Below are 25,913 nucleotides of genomic sequence, written 5' to 3'. Positions count from 1 at the left end.
CTCAAAAATATTTGCAAATATTGAAGGATATACTAAAATTATTTGGAATTTTTTAGTTGCTCAATACTTTGGATCCAGCCAAATAACAACATAATATATATTTTATGGTTTAATAAGTCACTTATAAAGATTGAAGACCCCTTACATCTAAATCTCTTTCAAAATCTAATTTAAATTAAAAAAAAAAACTCTCGATTAAAGTTTTTTGTATTATCCAAAGATATTTAATACGAATTACTTTTTGTCATAAGTTTAATATTTTATAAATTATACCTTATCTTAAATTTTTTTTTAGGCTCCGTGTAAAAAATTGAAGATAATTTTAGTTGAGTAATAAATTTTTTAAAAATATTCTATTTAACATTATACCATAATATTGAAAAAGTTGGAGACCTTGTGCTGCTGGTCGGTTTGTATGTTTTTAAATGCATATAGTTTTTAACATTGTTAACTTGTATTTGAAAAGAAAATTATTAAATTTTATAATTTGACAATATATAATTAACTGAAATAATAAAATCATCATTCATCAACATCATATATTAAATAAAAATACATCGATGCAAAAATTCATCGACATACATTATTGGTGACTAATACAATAAGAGTAGTCCATGTTATTTGACAATGGTAAATTATGTTAACATACAGGACCGGCAGGGACCTTACGTCCACATACATTGAGTAAAACTTTTATGGGAATATTAATGTCTATTCCCAAAATTTGACCTTTAACAGCTGTGCAAATGCAAGCATGGGCTTCAACATCGATAAGACCAGCGATTAAGGGGCAGCATGGCTTGCACTGTGGAGCACCAATTATAACGGACACCAAATCTTTCAACACATTGACACAAATACGCAAATCAGGACAATGATTCGATGTTGAAGTAGTTGGCACTTGGGCAGAGCTTAAACTAGCAGAGAAGATGATGTTTAGGCAAAAGATGGCAATGATAATAGATGCAACACTCTTTGAACCCATTTTGAAATCAGATGTTTTTATAAGATTCCTGGGTTCTTTTGAAGTGTTGATTTTTATTTTTGTAGTCTTAATGAAGATTCAAGAACATTATTTATAGGCAAAATAAAAGGGATTTTAGAGTTATTTTTAAATTACATTTTTTATTAGTCATTTTTATTACTTTTTCCTTGACTTGCATGCTTATTATACATTATATATAAAATATTGTATTTAATTTATTATATACAATTGTTTAGTAATATGATAAGTCAATAAGAAATATTAAACACTATATTTGAGTTAATATTAGAAGATTATTGTGATGACCATGGATGTCTAGAAACTTGTCTTGTCAACTACTCTTAGGGTCTCTTTGGTTCAAATGAGGGGAGGGGAGGGGGGAATTTTAATGGAGGGAAGAGAAGGGGAGGGGAGGGGAGAGATTTTTTGTAATTATATATATGTTTGGTTCAAACAAGGGGAGGGGAGGGGAAGAGAGAGATTTCGTTTAAAAATATGTTTGGTTCATGAGGGAAGGAGAGGGATTTTAATAATAATTTACAATTTTATCCTTGTAATTTTATCTAAGTGAAATGATATTCAAAGATGGAAATTTCATAAATATTTTTTTGGAAATAATATTTGTATAATTGAGTGATTAAAAAGTCATAACTTACCGCATAACATTAAAAAAAATGAGTACACTTGATTCGTATTATAACTCTCGACACAAAATAAATGGCTTTGGCTAATATGCATAAGGATTTACTTATGCACCACGCATAAGCCTACATAAGCCATTCGATCATGTTTTTAATCCAGTATTGAGTATTAAGTATTGAGTGGTGAGTATTGAGTAATAACAATTGATGTCTAGAATTTGATCCAAGGGTCCATAATAATCTATGCATGGTGCATAGATTTTTATCTATGCACGGTAACTGCACCCAAAATAAATTATGCGTTGATAACAACTTTTGAATACATAAAATAAATTATAATAAAAAACAAAAAATACAGGAATTATAATTTTTATTAAATAAAAAAATAAAAAATAATTTGAAGGTGAAGAATAATTATAATAACTTGAGGGAAACAATAGAGAAAAAATCGCAAAAAGAAAAGCAGTAACATAAAAGAAAATAATAATTTTTAAATAATAAAATAAAACTGAGGATATTTTAGTAAATATATTAAAATAAAACTCGGATTCCCTCCCCCTCCGAATTCCCCCGATTCAGGGAACTCAAAAAGTGTCATTTGGAGGGATTTTGCTCCCCTCCCCTCCTAAAAATTGAACCAAACACAATTCTTTATAAATATTTCCTCCCCTCCTCTCGCTCTACCTCGAACCAAACAGACTCTTATTCTATCTCTTATAATTTATATATATATATATATATATATATATATATATATATATATATATATATATATATATATATATATATATATATATATATATATATATATATATATATATATATATATATATATGACCACTGCATCCCACACCACAGGTTTTGTTAGAAAAAATATATATTTAAAATTTACATATATTTGTTCTCTATAATTATAATAATCTAAATTTAAAGATTTTATTCAAATACAACTTTAACATACTATTATTATTTTATTTATTTTATGTACTTTAAATTATGTATCAGTTATTTTTGTATTTATAGTTTTAGAAATTATGTATCAATTAAATTTTGATAAATAAAAAAATAGTATATATTATTATTCATTTTTATATTAACAACAAAAAATACTTTTATATATCACTTTTGAATATAAATTTAATAGTAAATACAATTACAAAAATTATTAACAATATTACCATTACAAAAATTATAAATAATATTAGTTGAAAGTAATAAAAATTAATAATGCATTTGAAATGCAATATTGAGAAATACGAGGAATTCGGGAAAAAATGATAAATTTATTTTAGTAATACATTTATTCAACAATTTTATTTTTAAAAAATTCAAATTTAAAGATGAATTAAAAAAATTGTGACCAAAATGATTTTTCTATATAATAATTTATTAGGAATGAAAAACAAATTATATAAAAGTTTTATTTAATAAAAAACAATTCAATACAACAATGTATTTTATATGAAATCAATTTAAATAAATATTTATTGTTGTTAAATAAATTACATACTTTTTCTATGTTCTTACCACTATATAGTAAGTTTTATTTATATTATTAATATTTATTAACATATATTCATAAAAATTTGTTCATGTATCAAATTAAATTAAAAAAATTATTTTTAAGTTTAATTTAGATATAAAATTGAGTTTATAATTTTCGTACTAATAATGTTAAGAATTTCACATCAGATATTATATAGCCTGAACATGTCTTTATAAGTGGGGACAATCCTCACCCTACTAACCGATTTTGTAGAGATGAGTTAGACCCAACCACATTTCTTAACATGGTATCAGAGCCTCGTTTAAGATTCGATGGACCACCTTCTATGATTTCCGCTATCGGACCACCCACCATTTATTTCCACGCTCCACAGTTGTCTAGTCTTGGGCGTTTGTACAGTGCTGGGCGTGAGGGTGTGTGTTAAGAGTCCCATATCGGACAATATATGGCCTTAACATGTTCTTATAAGTGGGGACAATCCTCATTCTACTAACCGGTTTTGTAGGGATGAGTTAGGTCCAACCATATTTCTTAACAAATAATCTAGGCAAAATAATCTCGGTATGAAACTTTTTGAAGTTAAGGGACCAAAATGAACCCCGAGACTAACTTACGGGACTAAAAAGAGTATTTTGCCAATAATCTAATAGATTGTAATAAAAATAATAATTTAAAAGATTAGATACATGCTTTTTCCTCTATGAATTTGAAAATATTGTAATATATACCTTTGTACAATAAATTGAATTTTTAATAAAAGTAATAATATTAATAAATAGACTTTTAATTCATTCATTATGTAAAAAGATACTAAAAAGATTTTGAAATTGCAGTAAAATTAAAATAGATGTAATAAAGAATTATTACTAAATAATTATAAAATTTGATTGTCACTTGAAAGTCATCATATCATCATATATGTAGACTCTTTTATATGTAGATATAGATGTAAATTTCTATTAATTTTATTATTGAATCGATCAACTACACTTGAAGATATTTGATATGGGTATAACACATATCTAGATTCTAACTTCGATATGTCATATGTTTTAATTAGAAAATAATAATATTATAATTGCAAGTGAAAGTATTAAAAACTCAATCAACTTTTATATATAGTCGAATATTGAATGCAATACTTATCAAAATAATAATAATAATAATAATAATAATAATAATAATAATAATAATAATAATAATAATAATAATAATAATAATAGTAAAACATATTTATAAGACCGTGAACCAAGGCATATGAAAAAATGTATACATAGTAATTACACCACTTATAAAAAAGATCGTAAAAGAAAATATTTTAAGAATAAATTTTATATTTTTTATATTAAACATAATTTGTTAGGTGATAGACGATTATAATATTTTAGTTAATATTACTCTACATTAAAACTTATGTCCAAACATAATACGTGTTTCTTCAATAAATTTTATATGATGTGATATATAAGAGGAAAAAAAGGCATATGATGATATCATAAAAATTTGAAAAATTATTATACTTCTTCTATAATATTTAATCGAATTGAAACATTACACCCATAAAATAACAAACTAAACATTACACCCATAAAATAATAAACTAACAAAATTTATATCAATAAAAAAAAAGAGGTTTTTATTGATGCATATATTAGAGTTAAAGACATTTACTTATGTGGTTACATGTACAATCATTTCATGGAACTTAAACAACAATGATGCAACACAAATTATCATCTTCTCCTGATTCAATTCATCCAATAAAAAATAAACAGATAGAAGTTTAGAATAGTAGAGAAATAAAAGTTGTATCAATATAAATTAACAAGAATATAAATATATTTAAATATTTATAGTATAATAATTTGAGACTCTATTTTTCCACAAAAATCAATGTCAAGGAATATAGGTTAAGAGAAACTAAAATTTTTATTATACAAAATTGAAGAGCACCACCAACGATTTGTATGTTGAGCACGAGGATAATGCAATATCACATATTTATATACACAGTGATTATTAAAAGAACAGTAACAAATAAATATTAATCAAATTATTAATTAAAATTTATAGGCTTAATGTATCCTTTGCCACTTAGCTTAATTTAAGGTTACACTTTAGTCCCTTAATTAATAAACGTTAAGTGTTTGTCCACAACAATAGTTATGTCATTCAATTTAATTCTTTTTGTTAAATGTTGGGAAAAAACCTTAACTTTGACATATGTGGCATCCTAGGTGGCATTGTGTTATCTAACTTGGATTTTTTGAATATTTTAAATTTAATTGTTTTATGTTAAAATCTTTGGACTGTGTTGAAACCTTTTTCAGTGTCATTTCATTGTGTTTAGCAAAGTTTAAATACTAAGAGGAGAATAAGAGAAGATGAAAAGAAACCCTAGTTCAGAGAAGAGAAAATCGAAGAATGATTGACTTCAGTTTTGACCAAATCATTGGTAAATCGACTCTACCTGAAGCAAGCTCTATATTCATTCAAGATGAGTGAAGACAAAGTCTTGACTGAGCAGTTGGATATGTTCAACAAGTTGATTCTTGATCTTGAAAATATCCATGTTAAGATCGATGGTGAAGATTAAGCACTATTGTTGTTGTGTGCTTTGCCCAGGTCACATGCTCACTTAAACGAAACTCATTTGTATGGAAGAGAGTCCCTGACTTTTGAAGAAGTTTAATCAACCTTGTATTCTAAGGATATAAACGAACGAAAGGAGCACAAACCATCTTCGATCGGTGAAGGCCTGTTGGTTAAGGAGAAATTCACAAAGAGAGATGGAAAGTTTGACAAGAAGAAGGGAAAAAGTCAGAAGAAGTCTTATAGTGGTGATGCATCTGGTATCCAATGTTATCACTGTAAGAAGGAAAGTCATACAAGAAAAGTGTATCCTGAACGCCTGAAAGATCGTGGAGGTAAGGATAATGGCAACGCAGCCATTGATCAAGATGATTTCGACTCATCTGATGTTCTTGTGTTTTCAAGCACTGACTCAAGTAAGGAGTGGATTATGGATTCAGGTTGCACTTGGCACATGAATCCAAACAAAGACTTGTTTGAGGAACTATGTGATAAAGATGGTGGATCTGTTTTGCTGGGAAAAAACAAAGCTTCCAAGATTGCAGCAGTTGGATCTGTGAAATTCAAGCTCCATGATGAGTCAATAAGGTTGTTGACTAAAGTCATGTATGTACCTGATTTAAAGAGAAATTTGATTTCTCTTGGTGAATTCGACAAGAAAGGATATGTCTTCCAAGGAGAGAAAAGTATCCTAAGAGTCATGAAGGAGTTGTAGGAAGTCTTGAGAGGCATGAAACAAGGCTTGTATAGTCTTGAGGCAGAACTTGTAAGTGGTTCTGCAGATGTTGCATCCACGAAACCTTTGCCAAAGACAAAAATTTGGCTCATGAGATTGGGCCATGTCAGTGAGAGGGGTCGAGTCAAATTAGGGAAACAAAATCTGCTTAGTGGAGACAAAGTCGAAAAGATGAAGTTTTGTGAACCCTGTGTACTAGAAAAATCTTGCAGATTGAAGTTCAATAAAGGCGAAAAAAGAACACATGGATCCCTTGATTACTTCCATGCTAATCTTTGGGGGCTTGCAAGGTGTCCATCACATTCAGGAGCAAGGTATTTTCTATCCATAACTGATGATTATTCCAAAAAGTTATGGATATTCATCTAGAAGACTAAGGATGAAAATTTTGAGAAATTCAAAAGTTGGAAGACTCTGGTTGAAAATCAGACTGGAAGAAAGGTAGAAAGGTTGAGACCCGACAATGGCCTTGAATTTTGCAATGAGGCGTTCAACAGTTTTTGTGCAGCCTCTAGTCTTGCAAGGCATAAGACTACTGCAGATACTCCTCAACAAAATGGTTTGGCTGAAAGGTTTAATCAAACCATATTGAAAAGAGTTAGATTCATGTTGGATAGTGTTGGGTTAAAGAAGGTGTTTTAGGCAGAGGGTGTTTCGACAACAACATATCCTTTGACTGTATTAGATATATGAAGATACGTGAAGAAGTTTGGTCAGGATATCCACCAGATCTCGACAAACTTAGAGTATTTAGCTGCGTAACCTATGCTCACATTAGGAAAGACAATGTTAAACCTAGATCTCTGAGATTCATGTTCATGGGATGCTCTAAAGGAGTCAAAGCTTATAGGCTATGGTGCCTAGAGCCAGATCATAGAAGTTGTATCACTAGTCGAGATGTGGTTTTTAATAAAGTTGAGATAGATTTCAAGAAAACTGACGGCGTTGGTCGAAGTACAGAAATATCTGAAGAAGAGATGGAACTAGAAGAGATTTATGTTAAGGTGGAGCACGTCAATGCTAAATTGCATATCCTAGATCAAGTCGAAGAAGAAGCACAAGATGTTGAAGATACTGAAGTAGTTGAGGAAACTGTCGATGACTACTAGTTGGAGAAATATCGGTCGATAAGAATCATCACACCACCTCGGAGACTTGGGTATGCAAGTCTCGTAGCTTATGCCTTAATCTCTGCAAATAAGGTTCTAGATGAAGAACCTAGAGACTATAAGGAAGTTATGAGAAGTTGAAATAAGACTGAATGGCTGAAGGCCATGGATGACAAGATGAAATATCTTCATGATAACCATACTTAGGAACTGATAAGAAACCTGTTGGAGTCAAGTTAGTCACCTGTAAGTGGATTTTCTAAGTTAAGGAAGGAATCGAAGGAGTGACGTCGAAAAGATACAAAGAAATATTGGTCGCAAGGGGGTTCACTGAAAAAGAAGGTGTCGACTTTAATGATGTGTTATCATCTACTGTAAAGCATAAATCCATCAAAATATTGTTAGATGTGGTGGCGAAGTTTGACCTAGGACTTGAACAGATGGATGTGAAAAATGCCTTCTTGTATGAAGATCTAGATGAAACAATCCTAATGAAGCAATCTGAAGGGTGTGCAAAAAAGGGATAGGAAGATTATGTGTGAAAAATGAATATATCTTTATATGTCTCTAGTGCTGAGGTCATATGAACTTATATGAATAGCATTCCATATGCTAACATAGTTGATTCTTTGATGTATGTTATGGACTGTACTATACCCGACATAACATATGTAGTAAGTCTTGTAAGCAGGTACATGTAGAATCATGGAAAGGCTTACTGGCAAGCATTGTAGTGGATTATAAGGTACATAAATGGGTCTCTGAATAGAATCCTAATTTATGGTGGAGCCTTAGGTGAAGATAATAAAGCAGTAATCAAGAGATATGTCGACTTTGATTATGCAGATTGTATGGATTCCAAAAAATATATTTCTGGATATGTGTTCACTATGTTTGGCACAACAATTAATTGGAAAGTGACACTTCAGAAGGTTGTTTCCTTATCAACCACTGAAGTAAAATTTATTTCCCTCACTGAAACTGTGAAAGAACCATTATGGCTTGAAGGTTTTCCTAAGGAGCTGAAACTCAAGGTCGAGTTATCATTGTTAAATGTGATAGTCAAAGTGCAATACACCTGTTGAAGAATTCAGCCTATCATGAGCAAACCAAACACATCGATGTGAGGCCGTATTTCGTCAGAGGGGTAGTCGAGTGTGGAGAAGTCCAAGTGCTGAAGGTTTTGACAGATCATAATGCTGCTGATATGATCGCCGACATTACCAAGTTGCAAGTTTTTCCACTGTATGTAGTTGATAAAGATGCATGAAGAAAGGTAGTTTGTTTCCTTGATATTATAGAGTTTTTTCTAAGGTGGAGATTTGTGAGATATTGGATCGAACTCTAGTATGGTCGAAAGGTATCTTTTGGTTCGACAGAGAATAAGCATACGGTCGAAGCTTGTTTGCACGCTGCTGTCAAAGTAGTGCGTGTTGTAGTCAAAGTTGTTCTAACATGCATTAGTTAATATTGCTAGGTTTGTTAGCATGTCGAATTGAGCCTACTTGTTAAGCCCAATTATTTAAGTTATCTTACACCCTAAGTTAGCTTGTAGTGGGTATTTGTGAAAAAGCCCATTAGTTTAGTATGTTAGGTTTACTATAAATAGCATACAAGTCTCTTATCATTGTACACTGCAAATCCTAATTAGGGTGAGATATGTTATTTGTTATTATGTAACACTTATAATCTTGTTTCAATGAGAAAGTAAAGAATAACAGTTTATAACCAATTTCATTTTGTTCTTATTGCCTCACTTTTTCTTACCCATGTGGGTTTCTTTAAAAGAAGGTAAACCTTTTATACTTTGTTCTTGGCATCGATTTCACAACACTTGAAATTATATTATTATAGGCTCGAAGGTTTTTGATTACTTTTTAGAGAAGGAAATGGATAAAGTAAAGCCTAACCATGTGACATTTGTAGGACTATTGTCAGCTTATTTTCATTGTGATTTGGTAGATCAGGTCGCTAGTGCTTTGATGTAATGAAACATGTTTATTTAATTGAACCACAAATCTAGCACTATGTCTATCACTATGTTTGCAGTTTTAATAGAATATATTTACAAAAAATCTACCAGAGTATAATAGATTTTGTAGTGTTGGGTGTCAATAACTATATATACATGGTACTTTATTTTGTTGTGTGGTAACAATTTTGGTTAGATTAGTTGCTACTAGTTTCATGCTATTTGACCATTTTAAATCATTTTTTTGTTGTGATATTGATCATGCGAAGCTTGCAAATCTCTAGTACATGGTAGACATATATTAATCCTGATGTTCCAATATGAGAACATGTACATCAAGATAGATGTTATGGCATCTGCTCCTGATACAGAATAATAACATTCATCTGTAACTTTTGCACACGGATAAATCAAAAAGTGAAAACTATTACAAACCCCAAGTTAAGATCAATATCTTAACTTAAACAATGTCTGGACACATGTCTTGACATCATCAGCTGACATAACACATATTTACAAACCTGAAAGATATGCAGAAAACAATTGCAAAATGGTATAAATAACACAAAGGAATTGTTAACCAAGTTCAGTGTAACAACACCTAATCTGGGGGCTACCAAGCCAGAAAGGAAATTTACTATTAGCATTATTAGTTCAAAGCTAAATAGTCTCATTTTACAACTTCTCGCCTAACTACTACCTAGTGCAACTTCTGCCTAGAAGTCGACATCTAGACCTGGGAAATCGACATTCCATAACCAATCACCGCAGTGATAATCGAAGAGTCCTAGTCACAGTTACAGTTTCAAAACAAGTCACAATTCCAATGACAAAATCAACCACAAACTAGTGATAAAAGACGATTACTCTTCAAAATAAAATACTTTGTCTTGCTTCACAACTTCAATTAAGAACAATACTTGATCTTGCTTAAAAGCTTCAATCAAGAACAATACTAATCTCTATGCTTAAAAACTTAAGGAGTGAGAACAACAACTTGACTAACCGTCAAGTATCAAACAGTCTACCACACGATATCAAAGATATATGGGTGACTTGCACACACACACACACACATACACGAGAGACTCTCAAAACTGCAGACCTAAGCCTCCCCTAATTTACAATTGTCAAAATTTGTGTTTTTCATTAGAGTAGGGTTTACTTTAAATAGACATTCACTGTCAATGGGCTTTGAAATCTTTTACCCTAATTCTTTCTTAATCCACACGCTAAGGTCTGCACCAAATCTGCAGATCCATATTTTTGAATCTTGGAACAAATCTTCAAGTTTCCTAAATTGTTTAATCAACCAATATTAGAACTTTAATTCTGACTTGTTTTGATTCTAAAGTTCCATATTTCATTCTTCAAGATGAATGCTCTTTTATTATTCATTAGAGCATATAAACTTTTGTTTGGTTCTTAATTTTGGCTTAAATTTTTCGTTTTAATCAAGAATGTAACAAAATTCTAGTTTAATGCCATTAAATTCAAGATTCTATTGATATGAAATTATGGTCTGGTAAATAAACTGATTATGGTCTCGTAAAATGTGATAAAATTATGGTCTGGTCACTTTAATTGCAGTTTGATTGATGTTCTGGTCTGATCCCTTAACTAACTGTAGGGTTTCAATTTAGACCCTTAACAAAACTATTAACTCGTTATTTTGACTTTTGCCATGATGTCCTCCCACAACAACACAAGTTAACATTTTTTTCTCAATATTTAACAAAAAAGATTAAGTTGGCTAACGAAACTATTTTTAAGGGACTAAACTGTAACATTTATTAAATAAGAGACTAAAGTGAAATCTGGAATTAAGTTAAAGGACTTCGTCATAATTAAGTCAAATTTATATTAGACAATAAATGTGTGAATCATAATAATGACATAATATAAGTTACAGATGTCAAAAAAAATGTAGTTCAAAGGTTAGAAATATGAGTTACACAATATATTTATTTATTGTCAAAATCTTGTATTATAATCTAACAGATTATAATAAAAAATAAAATGTAATAGTTTGACTTATAAAATTTAAAATGTTTCTTCAAATTATAGAATTGAAAATGTTTTAATAAATACATTTTTAATATAAAAAGTTATGAATTGCTTTTCTAATAGTAATAATTATAATTTATTAAATTTTAAAAAATATTCAAATAGATAATTGAAATTAATGAAATTTTACATTAATAATCTAATAAACTCAAAAATAATATTGTAATTTTTCATAAAATATTGTACTAATAATTTAATAATTTTTAATGAAAAATAATTTAATAGTTTGACATATGTGGTTTTTCTCTATAAATTATTAATTATAAAATTAAAAATGTTTTAATAAATGCATTTGTACTACAATAAACTGTGAGTTGAATTTTAAAAGAAATACTAAACTATAAAATTATATTTATTAAATTTTAAAAAATTTTCTTATAACTCATTTATTATGTAACGTTCTTGAAGTTAATAGTCTAGTCATATTTTTATCATGGAACTTCCATGAAGTAAAAGTATTAAAGAGTTTTTGAAATAAAGTTATATTTTGTATATTTTTTAAATATAAATAATTAAAATATATTTAAAGGGTTAACATTTAATTTATAATTTAAATTTAAATATGAAATGTGATGAATATATATATATATATATATATATATATATATATATATACACACGTTAACCCTATTCACAAAATCCGTTCCAAAAAAGCTGAGTTGGCACAAACGGCGCTGATATGTCACTTATTGTTGTTGACATGATACTTTTTATATTAATTTAGTTAGTTAGAAATTAATTAATACAATTATTTTTAAAATTGAATGGACTTTCGGTCGTATAATCTTGCACTATCTCTCCAACTCACAAATAGATACAATGTATATTTGTGTCAATTATATAAACATTATGTAAAGAAAACGATGCGAAACTTCAACAAGAAGGAAACATCAAACCTTGGAGGAACATTTTCATTTCCATAAGTGAAATTATGGTCTAGTAATTCATGATAACTTTCACCACTATCACCTACAAGAATATACACCACTTTTAGCATTTTTTACTTTCCTCTCTAAGCAAATGATGTTTAGTTTTAAGGAAGTGGAGAAAACAAGCTCCAAACACCTAAAACTCACTTGAAATTCAAAATCTGAAAGAAGAGGTTATTTACAGTGGAAAAGTAACTAATTATCTTTAGGAGAAATTTTGAGTAAAGTCGCTACATGTCGGCAGCCTATACATGCACTCTAATCTATTGTTTAAGCATGGTTTCAAACTTGGTTGTGAGGAGTGGTTTCAAACCTTTTCTATTCATTTTCCATACATTTCTTTTAGCCTCACAAAACAACCAGCATATGACAAAGATTCACCTACAAGAGAACTTTATTAATATTCTGAATATGGAAACACTTGACATTATTGAAGAGAATAAAATGTACATTATTATTCTTGTTAATTACAATTAGCAGCAGATGGACTTATTTATACTAGTAGGACCAAGTAACAGTAATAAACTGATTCCTATGTACAAGCGAGAGGTTAGAGAAAAAATGGCATTATTGTGTGGTATTTGTTACTCCCCACAAGCTGGACGGTGGACGGAAAAGAGGCCCAGCTTGTATAGAAAATTGTTGAAAGTCACAGATGGAAGTTGTTTGGCAAAGACATCAGCAAGTTGCGTAGAGGATAGGATTGGAAATAATTTGATGAGGCCTATTTTCAGCTTTTCTCGGATGAGGTGGCAGTCAATCTCTGTGTTTGGATCTTTCGTTCTGCAAGATACACAACAGAGCGATTGTCGCAGTAAAGTGAAGTTGGACTTGTGAATGTAACGCCAAGATCTTTGAATAAATAATGCATCCATTGAATTTCGCAGCTAAGAGCGGCAAGGGCGCGATACTCTGCTTCAGAACTGGATCTGGAGATTGTTGTTTTCTTTTTGGATTTATAGGAAACGAGGGACTGGCCTAAGAAGACAGCAAAGCCAGTGGTGGAGCGGCGAGTCGTCGGGCAGGACGCCCAATCGCTATCTGCAAAACCAGACAAAGTTAAATTGGAATTGGCAGGGTAAAATAATCCTTGAGCAAGATTAGATTTTAAATATTGTAAGACTCTAGTAGCAGCTTTGTAATGATTGATGGTAGGGGAAGATACAAATTGGCTTAGTTGCTGCACCGCAAACTAAATGCCAGGACGAGTAGTGGTTAGATAAATTAATTGACCAATTAAACGCCTGTACTGAGTAACATCTTGAAACAGAGCAGAATAAGTGGGATGCAATTTAATAGAAGTATTGTAGGGAGTAGAAGACGGTTTTGATGCTAACATACCCGTGGTGTTGAGTAAGTCTAATGTGTAATGACGTTAGTTTAGGAGAATACCTGTGGAGGATCTAGCAACCTCGAGTCCAAGGAAGTATCGTAGAGGACCAAGGTCCTTAATACGAAACTGCTAAAGAAGTACATTTTTAACATAACTAATTTCATCACGATTGTCACCTGCTAGAACAATATCATCGACGTAGACTAACAAAACAGTAATGTGAGAAGCAGAATTGTTAATAAATAAGGAATGATCAGCATGTGAGTGATGTTAGCCTAATGAAAGTAAAGTGTCACTTAATTTAGAGTACCATTGTCTGCTGGCTTGTTTGAGGCCATACAGACTTTTGTTTAATTTACAAACTTTGGTTTGCGGAGAATAATGAGGAAGGTGGTAGCCTTTGGGTATTATCATATAAACCTCTTCATTTAAGTCTCCATGAAGGAACGCGTTGTTGAAATCTAGTTGTTCTAGATGCCAATGTTTAATAGCAGCAAGAGAAAGAAGAGTTCTTACAGTGGTTAGTTTTGCGACGGGTGAAAAAGTGTCAAAATAATTTATACCTTCGTGTTGGGTGTAGCCTTTCACAACCAACCGAGCCTTATACTTGTCAATGTTATCATTAACAAGATATTTAATTCTATAAACCCATTTGCAACCAATGGGGGTTTTGTTAGGTGGTAAATCCACAATAGTCCAGGTTTTAGTGGTGTCAAGGGCGTGTAATTCAGACTGCATGGCTTTCAAAAAGAGAAAATAGTTTTTAATTTTTTAATTTTTTCTGTAAAATAAATTACTTACATAAAGTATTTTAAAATATAATTTTATAAGTATAAAAGTCTGACTACTTGAACTATATTAAAATTAATATTTAACTAATATTTTGAATTTTAAAATTTCAATTTTTTATTAAAATTTGAAATGTAGGAGAGAGTTTAATTTTTAACTTATATTTTAGAAATAATAAATATTTATTAAAACTATATATTTTTTTTTTATTTCTTCTCTATTATAGATTATTCATATAAAAGTTATTTATGTTTTTTATATATTTTAAGAAAACTTTTATTTCATATTTATATTTAAATGAATATATATATATATATATATATATATATATATATATATATATATATATATATATATATATATATATATATATATATATATATATTGGCTAATGCATAATAAATAAATAAATAATTATGATTTTATAAATGATATTATTTATAATTATGATTTTATAAATAATATTATTTTAGTGGGTAATTGTTCGTGCCCGCGCCTATACCCGCTTATTTTAGTGGATAAGTTTTTGTGCTTTTATCCATACCCATGGGTTTTTACCCTACCTCTTGTGAACAATTTATTTGGATGCCCACTTGAGATAGGTCAAATTGCCATCTCTACTAACAAGGAGAAACTTCCAAAAAAAATTATAGTTATTAAGAACAAAAACAAATTTGTACCAAAAAAACTCAAAAGAAAATGTAACGATGTGAATTCAGATTCGAATCGTTACCAAAATATGTTGCTACTGCTTGGTGTTAACCAAGGTCTGAAAAAACGGTCGCGGTTGCATTACAGTCGCGTAAAGGTTTTCGTGATTTTGGTCCGTACAAGTGCCGCAACACTGATTGCGATCGGTGTGAATTAACTATAATTTGTTTTTTAATATAGAAAACAGTGATAACGATATCGGTATCGACATATGCCAAAACGGTTTTGTCACGGCCTTTTTCGTGGTAGCGGACCATTTTTTGAAACCTTGGTGTTAACAGTGATGCAATGATGCTAGTTACTAAACTGAATTTGAAAGTCTTATGATTTGAAGGTAGAAACAGAGGAGAAGATTGGAATATGGTGTTGGTTGAAGTTTTGATGGAGCAGCTGTGTTGATGAGAGTTTACGTGGATGGTGATGGTGAGTTGCTTAGTGACGGAAAAGATTTGGACGGTGGAGTTCTGGAAGCAGGGGGAGTATGGTGGTTGTTGAAAAGGTTGGATCATGGTTTCTTATATGGAGGTAGCCAGGCATAGGAAAGTGGTAGATATGGTGGATTTGGAAGTGAAGTGGAGGCACGATGACCACGATGATGTTTGAATGGTGGATCCAATTGAGTATGGAAGGACTATGAAATGGTTAGATGGTTGAAAGGTGATGAAAAGATGAAGGGAAGATGGAAAAAATCTGATCGGAGTATGTTGTGGTTAAAGGGACGGGTGCTCACACTGGAGAAAGGTTGGAGTCACTACGCCAAATTTGTCTTTTAGCAGAACCCCTACGAAAGCGCTTTTAGGAAAAAGCGCTGGTATAGGTTTCGCTAAAAACAAAATAAAAAAACACGCAAAAAAAGCGCTGGTAAAGAGGAGGGGGTACGAGAGCGCTTTTAGAAAGCGCTGCTATAGGGGGGTTTATGAAAGCGCTTTAACAAAAGCGCTGGTAAAGAGGGGGGTATGAAAGCGCTTTGTTAAAAGCGCTGGCGAAGGGGGGTAATGAAAGCGCTTTGTTAAAAGCGCTGGTAAAGGGGGGTGTACGAGAGCGCTTTTCTCCAAAGCGCTGTCTAGCCCATTTAATTAAAACAAAAAAAAAGAAATGCTTCACATATTCATTATTCTATTTTTCACGAACAGTACTTCTTCTCCTACGAAACTGAACTCAAACCGTTCTCTACAGTTTGCCTTCCTCCACTGTTCGCCGTCCTCCACCGTTCGCCGTCCTCCACCATTCGTCGCCCTCCTCCGGCCGTCCACCACCGTTCTTGCTGCACCTTGCTTGTTCTCCATCTCTCTCCATTATCTCTATCTCAAGGTAGATTCTATTGAATAATCCAATATTTTACTGACATTGTTAGGGTTTTAGTTGATATTGAGGGATGACATTGTTAGGGTTTTAGTTGATATTTTTAGATGACATTGTTAGGGTTTTAGTTGTTATTGTTAGATGACATTGTTAGGATTTTAGTTGTTATGGTTTGTTAGTGCACATGCTAAGTGTTGATATGAAGGATATTTACTGTGAATTGTTGGCATTGATGTTGTCACTGTTTATTGATGATGTTCATTTAGTGATGATGGAATTGCTTGTCTCTTGTTGCAAATATGAATGATAATAGTGCTCGAAGTTTTAATTGGATTGATGATGTTGTATTGTTGAAAGTTGATAATGATAGAGTTGTTAATGAAGGTGGTGTTGCTGAATTTTCAATGGAGTTAGTGTTATGGTTGGTTTGTGAATTTGAATTTGAATATGGTGAGAGTTCTTGATTTGAATCTTGTTGATGATTGTTGTCAGATAAACTAGATTCTTGAGCATGAGTTGTGTCGTGTTTCCATTTTTTTTACTTGCTAGAAATTGTTTAGAATTGCCTTGTGTGAAGGATTGATCATTAGAGTTGGATATAACATGCTTTGTGAAGGTGGTTGAGATTGTTTTGAACACAAATAATGCAGTTTTTTTATAGGTAGTTGTTGATGCATTTCATTATTATTTTGACCCATAGAAAGTGTAGAAACTAGAGAAAATCATTGTGCATTTTGAGTTGGGATTCAATTGTTGATGTAATTTGGAACTTGAGTTGTTGGATGTTAATTGTGGCTCTTGATTTCTGGAAGTTTATTGCCTTATGCTTGTTTGTTCCTTTCCTTCTCAATTTGCAAGTTTGGTACGATACGCCGACTTTACGAAAAAATGTCATAACTCTTTGACCGTTGTGAGTTTTAATGCATATGATTAGTGTTTTTCGGGAAGAACGATGATTTTGAATCTAATGCTGTGCTCAGTTTTCCATTTCGTGCACTTTATTTTCGATTTTTGCTACTGTTTTGTTAATCGGCTTAAAAGTCTCGCTTCCGGTCGAAATTCGGTAAAAACCAATATTACTTTTGAGTTCAGTGGGACATTTGGATGTGACTATATGAGTTTGGTTCGTTTCCGATGACTTTGAATTTTTGCTCATTTCTTTGATTTTGTTGTATCGTTTGGCTCATATGTGTTGACTTTATTTTTTGTATATTCTCATTGTTTCTTTTGTCTCATTATTTTTTATTTTTTGTATATTCTCATTAGATTCAAACCTAAAGATGATGAAGATTATAGATTGAAATCCATGAATATTAATTATTCATGTTTATATTGACATCATTATTCATGTGTTTACTTGATTTTAAATATGTTTAGCACCATGTACATAATGCTGATTTTTTACAATGTTGTTATGATTCTTGATGTCAATTTTGTTAGTCGTTAAGTGATGAACTTACTAACTTTGTGAATTTGCTATAGGGGTTACTTGTGAAGAGTGGAAGTTTGATAGTTTTCAATAATCTTACATTGTGTAGGTCTAGAAGTTGCTTACTTCTATACAGGTAATTAATTGTTCTCTCTTGCCAAAGTAATTAGTTGTGCTTTGAATGAACTGCTATGATGGCTCGTTTTTATAATAAAAGTTTTCTTTCCTTTGAATTAGCAGCATTTCCCGGCCTAGTTCGACGTACATCGCTCATTCTCTGCGTTTTGAAGCCTTTGGTTTCTACTTGTACAACGCCGATTCAAACCTACCCGTCTCCCACATCAAGTCCAACTCAGGTTACTAGCCCTTTCTTCTTGCTTATAGTTTGTTGTTTTCTGCTTATAGTTTATTGTTTATGGTTCTATTTAATTTCACTTTAGTGTCTCTCAACCAGTTTTTTGGTTTGTGGACTTATATTACCTTGAAATAAGGTAATGTCTTCTTTAAGAAATCGGGGGTAGGCTGAAATAAGATACTGTCTTCTTTTAGAGACTCAAACAATCGAGACAACTGTAACTTCCTATCTTTAGCTAACTACCAACTTAACCAATATGAAAGCTATAGGATCTCATTAGGTATTGCTTAAGTGTTGCTTATTCACAGTAGTATATTTTTGTACTATAGTTGCATAACATTCTATTTCAAGACTTGAGTGGTTTGACAAGATTTATTTCTATTATTCACACTTTATAGGATCTCATTAGGTATTCTGATCAAGACATAATGATGATAGCTATTTCTTATCTTGACAGAATTCCTTAGTACCTGATAGAGAAACCAAGAAGCAAAAGCATTTGTTTAGCTTAATTAAGACATGGATAAAACATGGATGAATTCAAACCGATTGTCGAAAGAGTACGAGAAAGGGGTATGGGAATTCGTTAAGTTTGCGGTTGCGCACTCCAAAGACCCGATTCGAATGCCGTGTCCTTGCTTGGGTTGCTGTTATGGGGATAAGGTTGACGGGAATAAGTTGGTATCACATTTACTACGGTTTGGAATTGATAGAAGTTATACATGTTGGACAATGCATGGTGAGAAAAGTAACGGGAATATTGAGTCGAGGTGTAATACGAAGTATGCTTCAAACGACGATTGCACAGACATATATGATTATGATCGATTCGAAGAGATTGCAGAAGCGCTTGAAGAAGATCTTGAGGATTGTCCCAAAATGTTCGAGAGGTTGGTAAGCGATGCAGAGAAACCGTTGTATGATGGTTGTACAAAATTCACAAGATTGTCTGCGGTGTTAAAGTTGTACAACTTAAAGGCGGACAATGGATGGTCGGATAAAAGTTTCACAGAGTTATTAGCCCTTATGAAAGATATGCTACCAGATGATAATGTTCTTCCCAATCGAACGTATGAGGCCAAAAAGATGTTGTCCTCTATTGGCATGAGCTATGATAAGATACATGCATGTCCAAACGACTGCGTTTTGTTTCGAAACGAGTATGCAGCTTTGAATGAGTGTCCAAAATGTGGTGCCCCTCGATATAAGAAAAAGTTGTCTCCGGCCAAAGTCTTATGGTATTTTCCTATAATTCCTAGATTTAGACGCATGTATCGTAGTGAAACCGATTCAAGACACTTGACTTGGCATGCAGATGAAAGAATTATTGATGGAAAGTTGCGACATCCGGCAGACTCACCACAGTGGATGAAAGTTGATACTGATTATCCTGAATTTAGAAAAGAAGCAAGAAACCTTCGCTTGTCATTGTCTACTGATGGAATGAACCCGCATGGTATTCAAAGTATCTCCAATAGCACATGGCCTGTGATTCTTATGATTTATAACCTACCTCCGTGGCTATGTATGAAGCGTAAGTACATGATGTTATCTATGCTAATTTCTGGGCCTAAACAACCAGGGAATGACATAGACGTATACTTGGCACCCTTAATCGAAGATTTAAAGTTTTTGTGGGAGAACGGTGTGGAGGTTTACGATGGGTATAGGAAAGAAAGTTTCAACTTGAGGGCGATGTTGTTTGGAACAATTAATGATTTTCCAGCATACGGAAATCTATCCGGGTACAACAATAAAGGTCAAAAAGCGTGTCCTGTTTGTGAAGATGAAACCGATATGACATGATTGGATCTTTGTCAGAAGAATGTCTTTCTCGGCCATCGTAGATTCTTAAATTCTAATCATCACTACCGTGGGTGGAGAAAAGCATTCAATGGAAAGGCCGAACATCGTACAGCCCCGCCTTTTTTGTCAGGTGATCAAATTTTTGAAAAGGTGAAAGATGTGAGCACTCAGTTTGGCAAGCCTTTTGCACATTCACTTGTCAAGGGTGGTTGGAAGAAGAAGTCAATTTTTTTTGAACTTCCATATTGGAAGTCGTTGTACGTAAGACATTTCCTGGATGTTATGCATATTGAAAAAAATGTATTTGACAGCGTTATATGTACGTTACTCAATATACAAGGAAATTCTAAGGATGGCCTTAACATAAGGAAGGACATGGTAAACATGGGAATGAGAACTGAATTGGGACCCGTGACGAAAGGAAGACGAACATATCTGCCACCTGTTGTTTACACTCTATCTAGAAAGGAGAAGAAAACATTGTGTAAGTTTCTCAGTGAAGTTAAAGTTCCAGAAGGCTACTCTTCAGATATTAGAAGACTTGTGTCCATGAAAGACCTCAAGTTAAAGAGTTTGAAGACGCATGATTGCCATGTTATAATGGAACATTTTTTACCAATAGGTATACGTTCTATTCTGCCAGAAAAAGTAAGAAGCGCAATAACTAAACTGTGTTTTTTCTTCAGGTCAATTTGCAGTAAGGTGATCGATCCCGCGATCTTACCTACATTGCAAAAAGAGATAGTTGTTACTTTATGTGATCTTGAAATGTATTTTCCTCCCTCGTTTTTTGACATAATGGTTCATCTAGTCGTTCATCTTGTGAAAGAGACACAATTGTGCGGACCAGCTTATATGAGATGGATGTACCCTGCTGAACGTTATATGAAAATATTAAAAGGGTACGTGAAAAACAGAAGTCGGCCGGAGGGTTGTATTGCCGAGCAATACATTGTTGAAGAAGCGGTTGAGTTTTGTACTGATTTTCTGTCAAATGTTCAATCAATTGGACTCCCCAAATCTCATATTGTTGAAAAAAAAGAAGGAAAAGGCTAATTGGAAATAAAGTGGTGACAGTATCAATGGTCGAGCGGGATCAAGCGCACTTGTATGTTCTGCACAATGAGATTGAGGTTGAGCCGTATGTTGAAATGCACAAGGTTGTTCTCCGAGATTTAAATCCAAATAGAAATGAGAATTGGATAGTACGAGAGCACAATCGAAGTTTCATACCGTGGTTTAGGGAACATATTTATTCAAAGTATCGTTCAGATCCTGCTTCAGTAACAGAAAGGTTGAGATGTTTAGCCTATGGTCCAAGTATAATTGTGTTTTCTTATAGCGCATACGCAATCAATGGATACACATTTTATACCAAAGAACAGGATGATAAAAGTACTATACAAAATAGTGGTGTTACCTTGGTAGCTGAAGCAATGCACATATCAAGTGCGAATGACTTAAATCCGAAATTTGCAAATTTGTCATATTTTGGGGTTATCGAGCGCATTTTGGTGTTTGATTACGCAAAGTTTCAAATTCCTGTATTTGGTTACAAGTGGGTTGAAAATAATAATGGCATACGAATGGATAAGTCAGGATTTTTGCAAGTGGATCTCAATAGGGTGGGATACAAAGATGAGCCTTTCATTCTAGCCTCTCAAGCTAAACAAGTGTTCTATGTCAATGATCCGACAAGTAGGAAATGGTCTATAGTGCTTTTATCAAACAAAATAGTTGATGAAAACATTGGAGATCAAGGTGATATTGGTGTTGGCATTGAATCTTGTACAAGAAACGAACAAAATGAGAACGAATCTTGTACTAGAAATGATCATAATGAGGGTATTTGGATCAATCCAATCGTCCGTGTTGTTAAGAGACGCGTAGAACACAATCCTACCAAGAAAAGAAAGAGACGTTAGTGAAAAAGGTAATAGTATACATATTCCGACTAATGTGCGTTATTCAATTTGTACCGATTGTTATATATTCAATTTGTATAGTTTTTTCAATTTGTATTACGATTGTTACAATACTTATTCAATTTTGGTGCATATTTTCGTTTTGTACATAACTTTTGAACCATGTATCCGTTTGTCGACTTCTTTACATGTAACTATACTATTTTGACAATTCCGGAGCTGCTCATTCACTTATCTTTACATTTCGGAACTATTTTTTTATCGGTTTTGCTTTTGCCCATGATCAAAAGTCGGGCTTAGGGTCTGAATTTCGGAAAACCGACTTCATTTTTGAGTCCGTGAGGACGTTTTACCATAGCCATGTAAATTTTGTTCAATTCCGACAACTTTCATTTTTTTTACGCTTATTCTGATTTCATCGATTTCGATTCCGATTTACTTGTACATGCATGGTTTGACTTCCATTTGACTTGTATAGATTGTTAGCTTATTAATAGTGTACTAATGTGTTTTAGTTTGTTTGATACAGGTTCAATGGCTAGTAATCAAGAAAACCCACAAGAGAACCCACAAGAAAACCCACAAGATAACCCACAAGAAAACTCACAAGATAGAGATGCTCCGGATACAAATCCTCAACCCGATACATCATCAAAAGAAGTTGCACGAGGCATCACCAATATGTAGGGAATCATTCGACATAGAGACCAAGGATTGATATATAATTTGGAATGGAATTCTGATAACCAACCAATTGGTCCTAATTCTGCAAAGTTGACAAGCTATATTGGTACACTTGTTCGTTTGCATATTCCAGTCTCAGTAGCTAAATGGAATCTGAAAAACAAAGAGTTGGACGAGAAAAAAGACATGATTTGGGACGAGCTTAAGGTATCATATATGGTTGTTGTTATTATCTTGATGATAATTTGATTAAATTACTTATACTAACACACTCTATGCGTATGTTTGTTTGCATTGGTCTTTTACCATACCAGATGAGCGTAAACGCTTCATTCTTAGTTTGGCCGGAAAAAGATATAGAGGGTGGAAAGCTTATCTAACAAACAACTATCTTAAGGATAAAGAAGGAAACTTTCTTGAAGAGGCCCTGGGACGTCCAAAAAAGTATGAGATGTTCATTGATGATGAAGATTGGGCTAAGTTTGTAGAGCAAAGAGATGAAGCTTTTCGGAAAAGGAGTGCCACAAATAGTGCGAGAGCATCAAAAGCCACGTATCCATACAAAAAAGGGCGTTTGGGATATGCACGCTTAGAGGAAAAAATTGTAAGTAAATAGAAATGCGTTTTAATTAATTGTCTAAATGTGTTTTATTTGACGATTTTATCATTTGTGTCAATGCATAGTTAGAGGAGACGAAAAGTGAGGAAACCTCACTTCCAGTACATGTGTTGTGGAAGGAAGCTCGTGTGGGCAAGAATCGAGCTGTCGATCCCGATGTTCAAAGAGTTTATGCTGAATGTGTAAGTATAACACTGTGTCTTTAATTAAATCAAATGTTTTTTAATATATAAATGACTTTTTATCTCCACTAATAATTATTGAAATGTAAATGAATTACAGGAGACCTTGTCGCAATCGGTATCCACCGGTGAGGACCAGGATGATAGGAGCGTACGTAGTAGAGCACTAGATGCTCCTGAGTATCCCGGTCGGGTGAGGGGTAAAGGTCATGGTGTGACTCCAACCTCTTTTTACAAGCATTCTAGGAGAAGAAATCCTAGCAATGAAGAAGTGTTGCAAAAATTGCAGGAATTGCAAGCACAAGTCTCTGAATTGCAAAGAGATAAAGATATGTATATGAGAGAAAAGTGCAATACTTCATCGGTGAAAGAAACTAGTGATAAAGCTAGTATCAACTGTCAAAGAAAACTTCCCGAGGTAATTATAAATTTTTTTTCTTACAAATTGTTATATTTTATTAATGATAATGACTTTATATTTACTATTGGTTTAGGGCATTTCATCTTGCCAACTATACTTATCGTTACTGAATTATCGCCTAGTTGGCAAGGGAAAAGTGCACAACACTTTGGGAGATTTACTTCACCATAGACCGCTCCCGGATGGACATCTGAAAGTATCAGTTGATGTTGTATTAGATCATGATGCGGTGCTACCGGTACTTGACATGGTCTCTGAGACAACATTGATGCGAGATGCAATAGGGTCATTTGTTGCATGGCCCTTGGAGCTCATTATCATTGGTGATGAGGTATATTGAAAACCATTATGAATCATTTAGTTTTCGAATGTCAATTCTGCACCGTTACGTTAATTATTTTTTACATTTTAATTTTAGACTGCTCCTACAAAACCCGCAATTAAGGGTAAAGGGATTTTACAGGAGGAGGAGTCTGTTGCATCACTAAAAGAGGTACATTTAAGGTGTTAATATATAATTTGAATCTAAAACTGCATGATTTTATGTTTTACCGATTGTTATATGATTTTTAGGCATCTGCTCGGGGGTCACAACAAGTGACACAGCAAGTTCGTAGCGTACCACCTAAGGGTCCTCCGAAGCAAGCGGCAAAAAAAGGTGGTGCTTTTGTGCCTCGATACTGGATGACGCTCGGAACACTTGTTGATATGTCCGATTTGAAGGATGGGGCTCTCCGTAAAATCAATATGGATGAAGGTATCTTTGGTATTGAATTCATGTCACATATTGCAATAGATGACTTGGAAGAGATTTTTACGCATGAACAACTAGGCGTCACTAATATGCACTCATACATCCGGTAATATTCACTCATCCGATATATTATTTAATTAGTCGAACAATTTATTTACACATTTCAATGAAAGTAATCTAATGTTTATTATGTTTTTATTTAAGGTTGTTGTATGACAGAGTGTTGCGCGGGACTGCATTGTCAAACAGATTCCGTTTCGTGTCTTCCGCCCATTGCAGCAGAATGACAATTGCTTCGGAACCGGAATCAGTTAGACAGTGCTTAGTCGATAGATTCCTGTCCTCCGGCAATACAGAAAGTCTGATTCTTTGGGCGTATAATACCCGACCAGTAGGGTTAGTTTCTCATTCTTGGTTCATCTAATCTTTGTTTCTTTTGCGTAGCAAAATTTTCATATAACCTATTGTTTTAATTTATAGAGCACACTGGTTGTTGCTTGCTATCAACCCTATAAGAGAAGTGGTATATTTTCTGAATTCGGTAGATGGTGAGTGGAGCAATTATCCGGCTATGAAGGAAATCATTGATTTGTAAGTGGGATCATTCTAAATATTCGTGTATATATATATATATATATATATATATATATTTAATTATTTGTGAGATTGATCTAATATATATGCTTTTATATTTTTGTTAGATCAATACAAGTGTTCCGAAGTCAACGAGACGCACAGGTATCCCGGACTAAATCAAACAACATTACTTGGATCAAAGTGCAGGTACATTATTTTTCACAATTTTTCTTATAATATTTATGCTACTTGATAAAACAAGACAACTATAAAATCTTATTTGTTTTTCTATGTAGTGTCCGATACAGCGAAACAGTTCAGATTGCGGATACTATGTTTTGAGGTTTATGAAAAAAATTCTTCAAATGAATCAATTAGAGATTCCAATCACGATATGGATTTATAACTTAATTAGATAACTTCTTATAATTTATTACATTTAACTAAATCATTCATATTATGTTTTTGTTCTATAGTACTTTGACAAAT

General features: G+C 32.7%; 1 protein-coding gene across 1 annotated transcript; it reads right to left on the bottom strand.

Annotated features, from left to right (window-relative positions):
- Window positions 1-640: 640 nt before the first annotated feature.
- Window positions 641-985, bottom strand: LOC131658350 (lipid transfer protein EARLI 1-like). Its single transcript, XM_058927657.1, has one exon. The coding sequence runs from the start codon at window positions 983-985 to the stop codon at window positions 641-643; it is 345 nt and encodes a 114-aa protein (XP_058783640.1).
- Between the last annotated feature and the right edge of the window lie 24,928 nt (window positions 986-25,913).

This window comes from Vicia villosa, linkage group LG3 (genome assembly GCF_029867415.1).
Source record: "Vicia villosa cultivar HV-30 ecotype Madison, WI linkage group LG3, Vvil1.0, whole genome shotgun sequence".
Classification (NCBI taxonomy): Eukaryota; Viridiplantae; Streptophyta; class Magnoliopsida; order Fabales; family Fabaceae; genus Vicia; species Vicia villosa.
This window is presented reverse-complemented; position numbering and strand designations above follow the sequence as displayed.

Excerpts from the sequence above, each read along its gene's own strand:
- LOC131658350 (XM_058927657.1), bottom strand. The coding sequence starts at position 985 with ATGGGTTCAAAGAGTGTTGCATCTATTATCATTGCCATCTTTTGCCTA.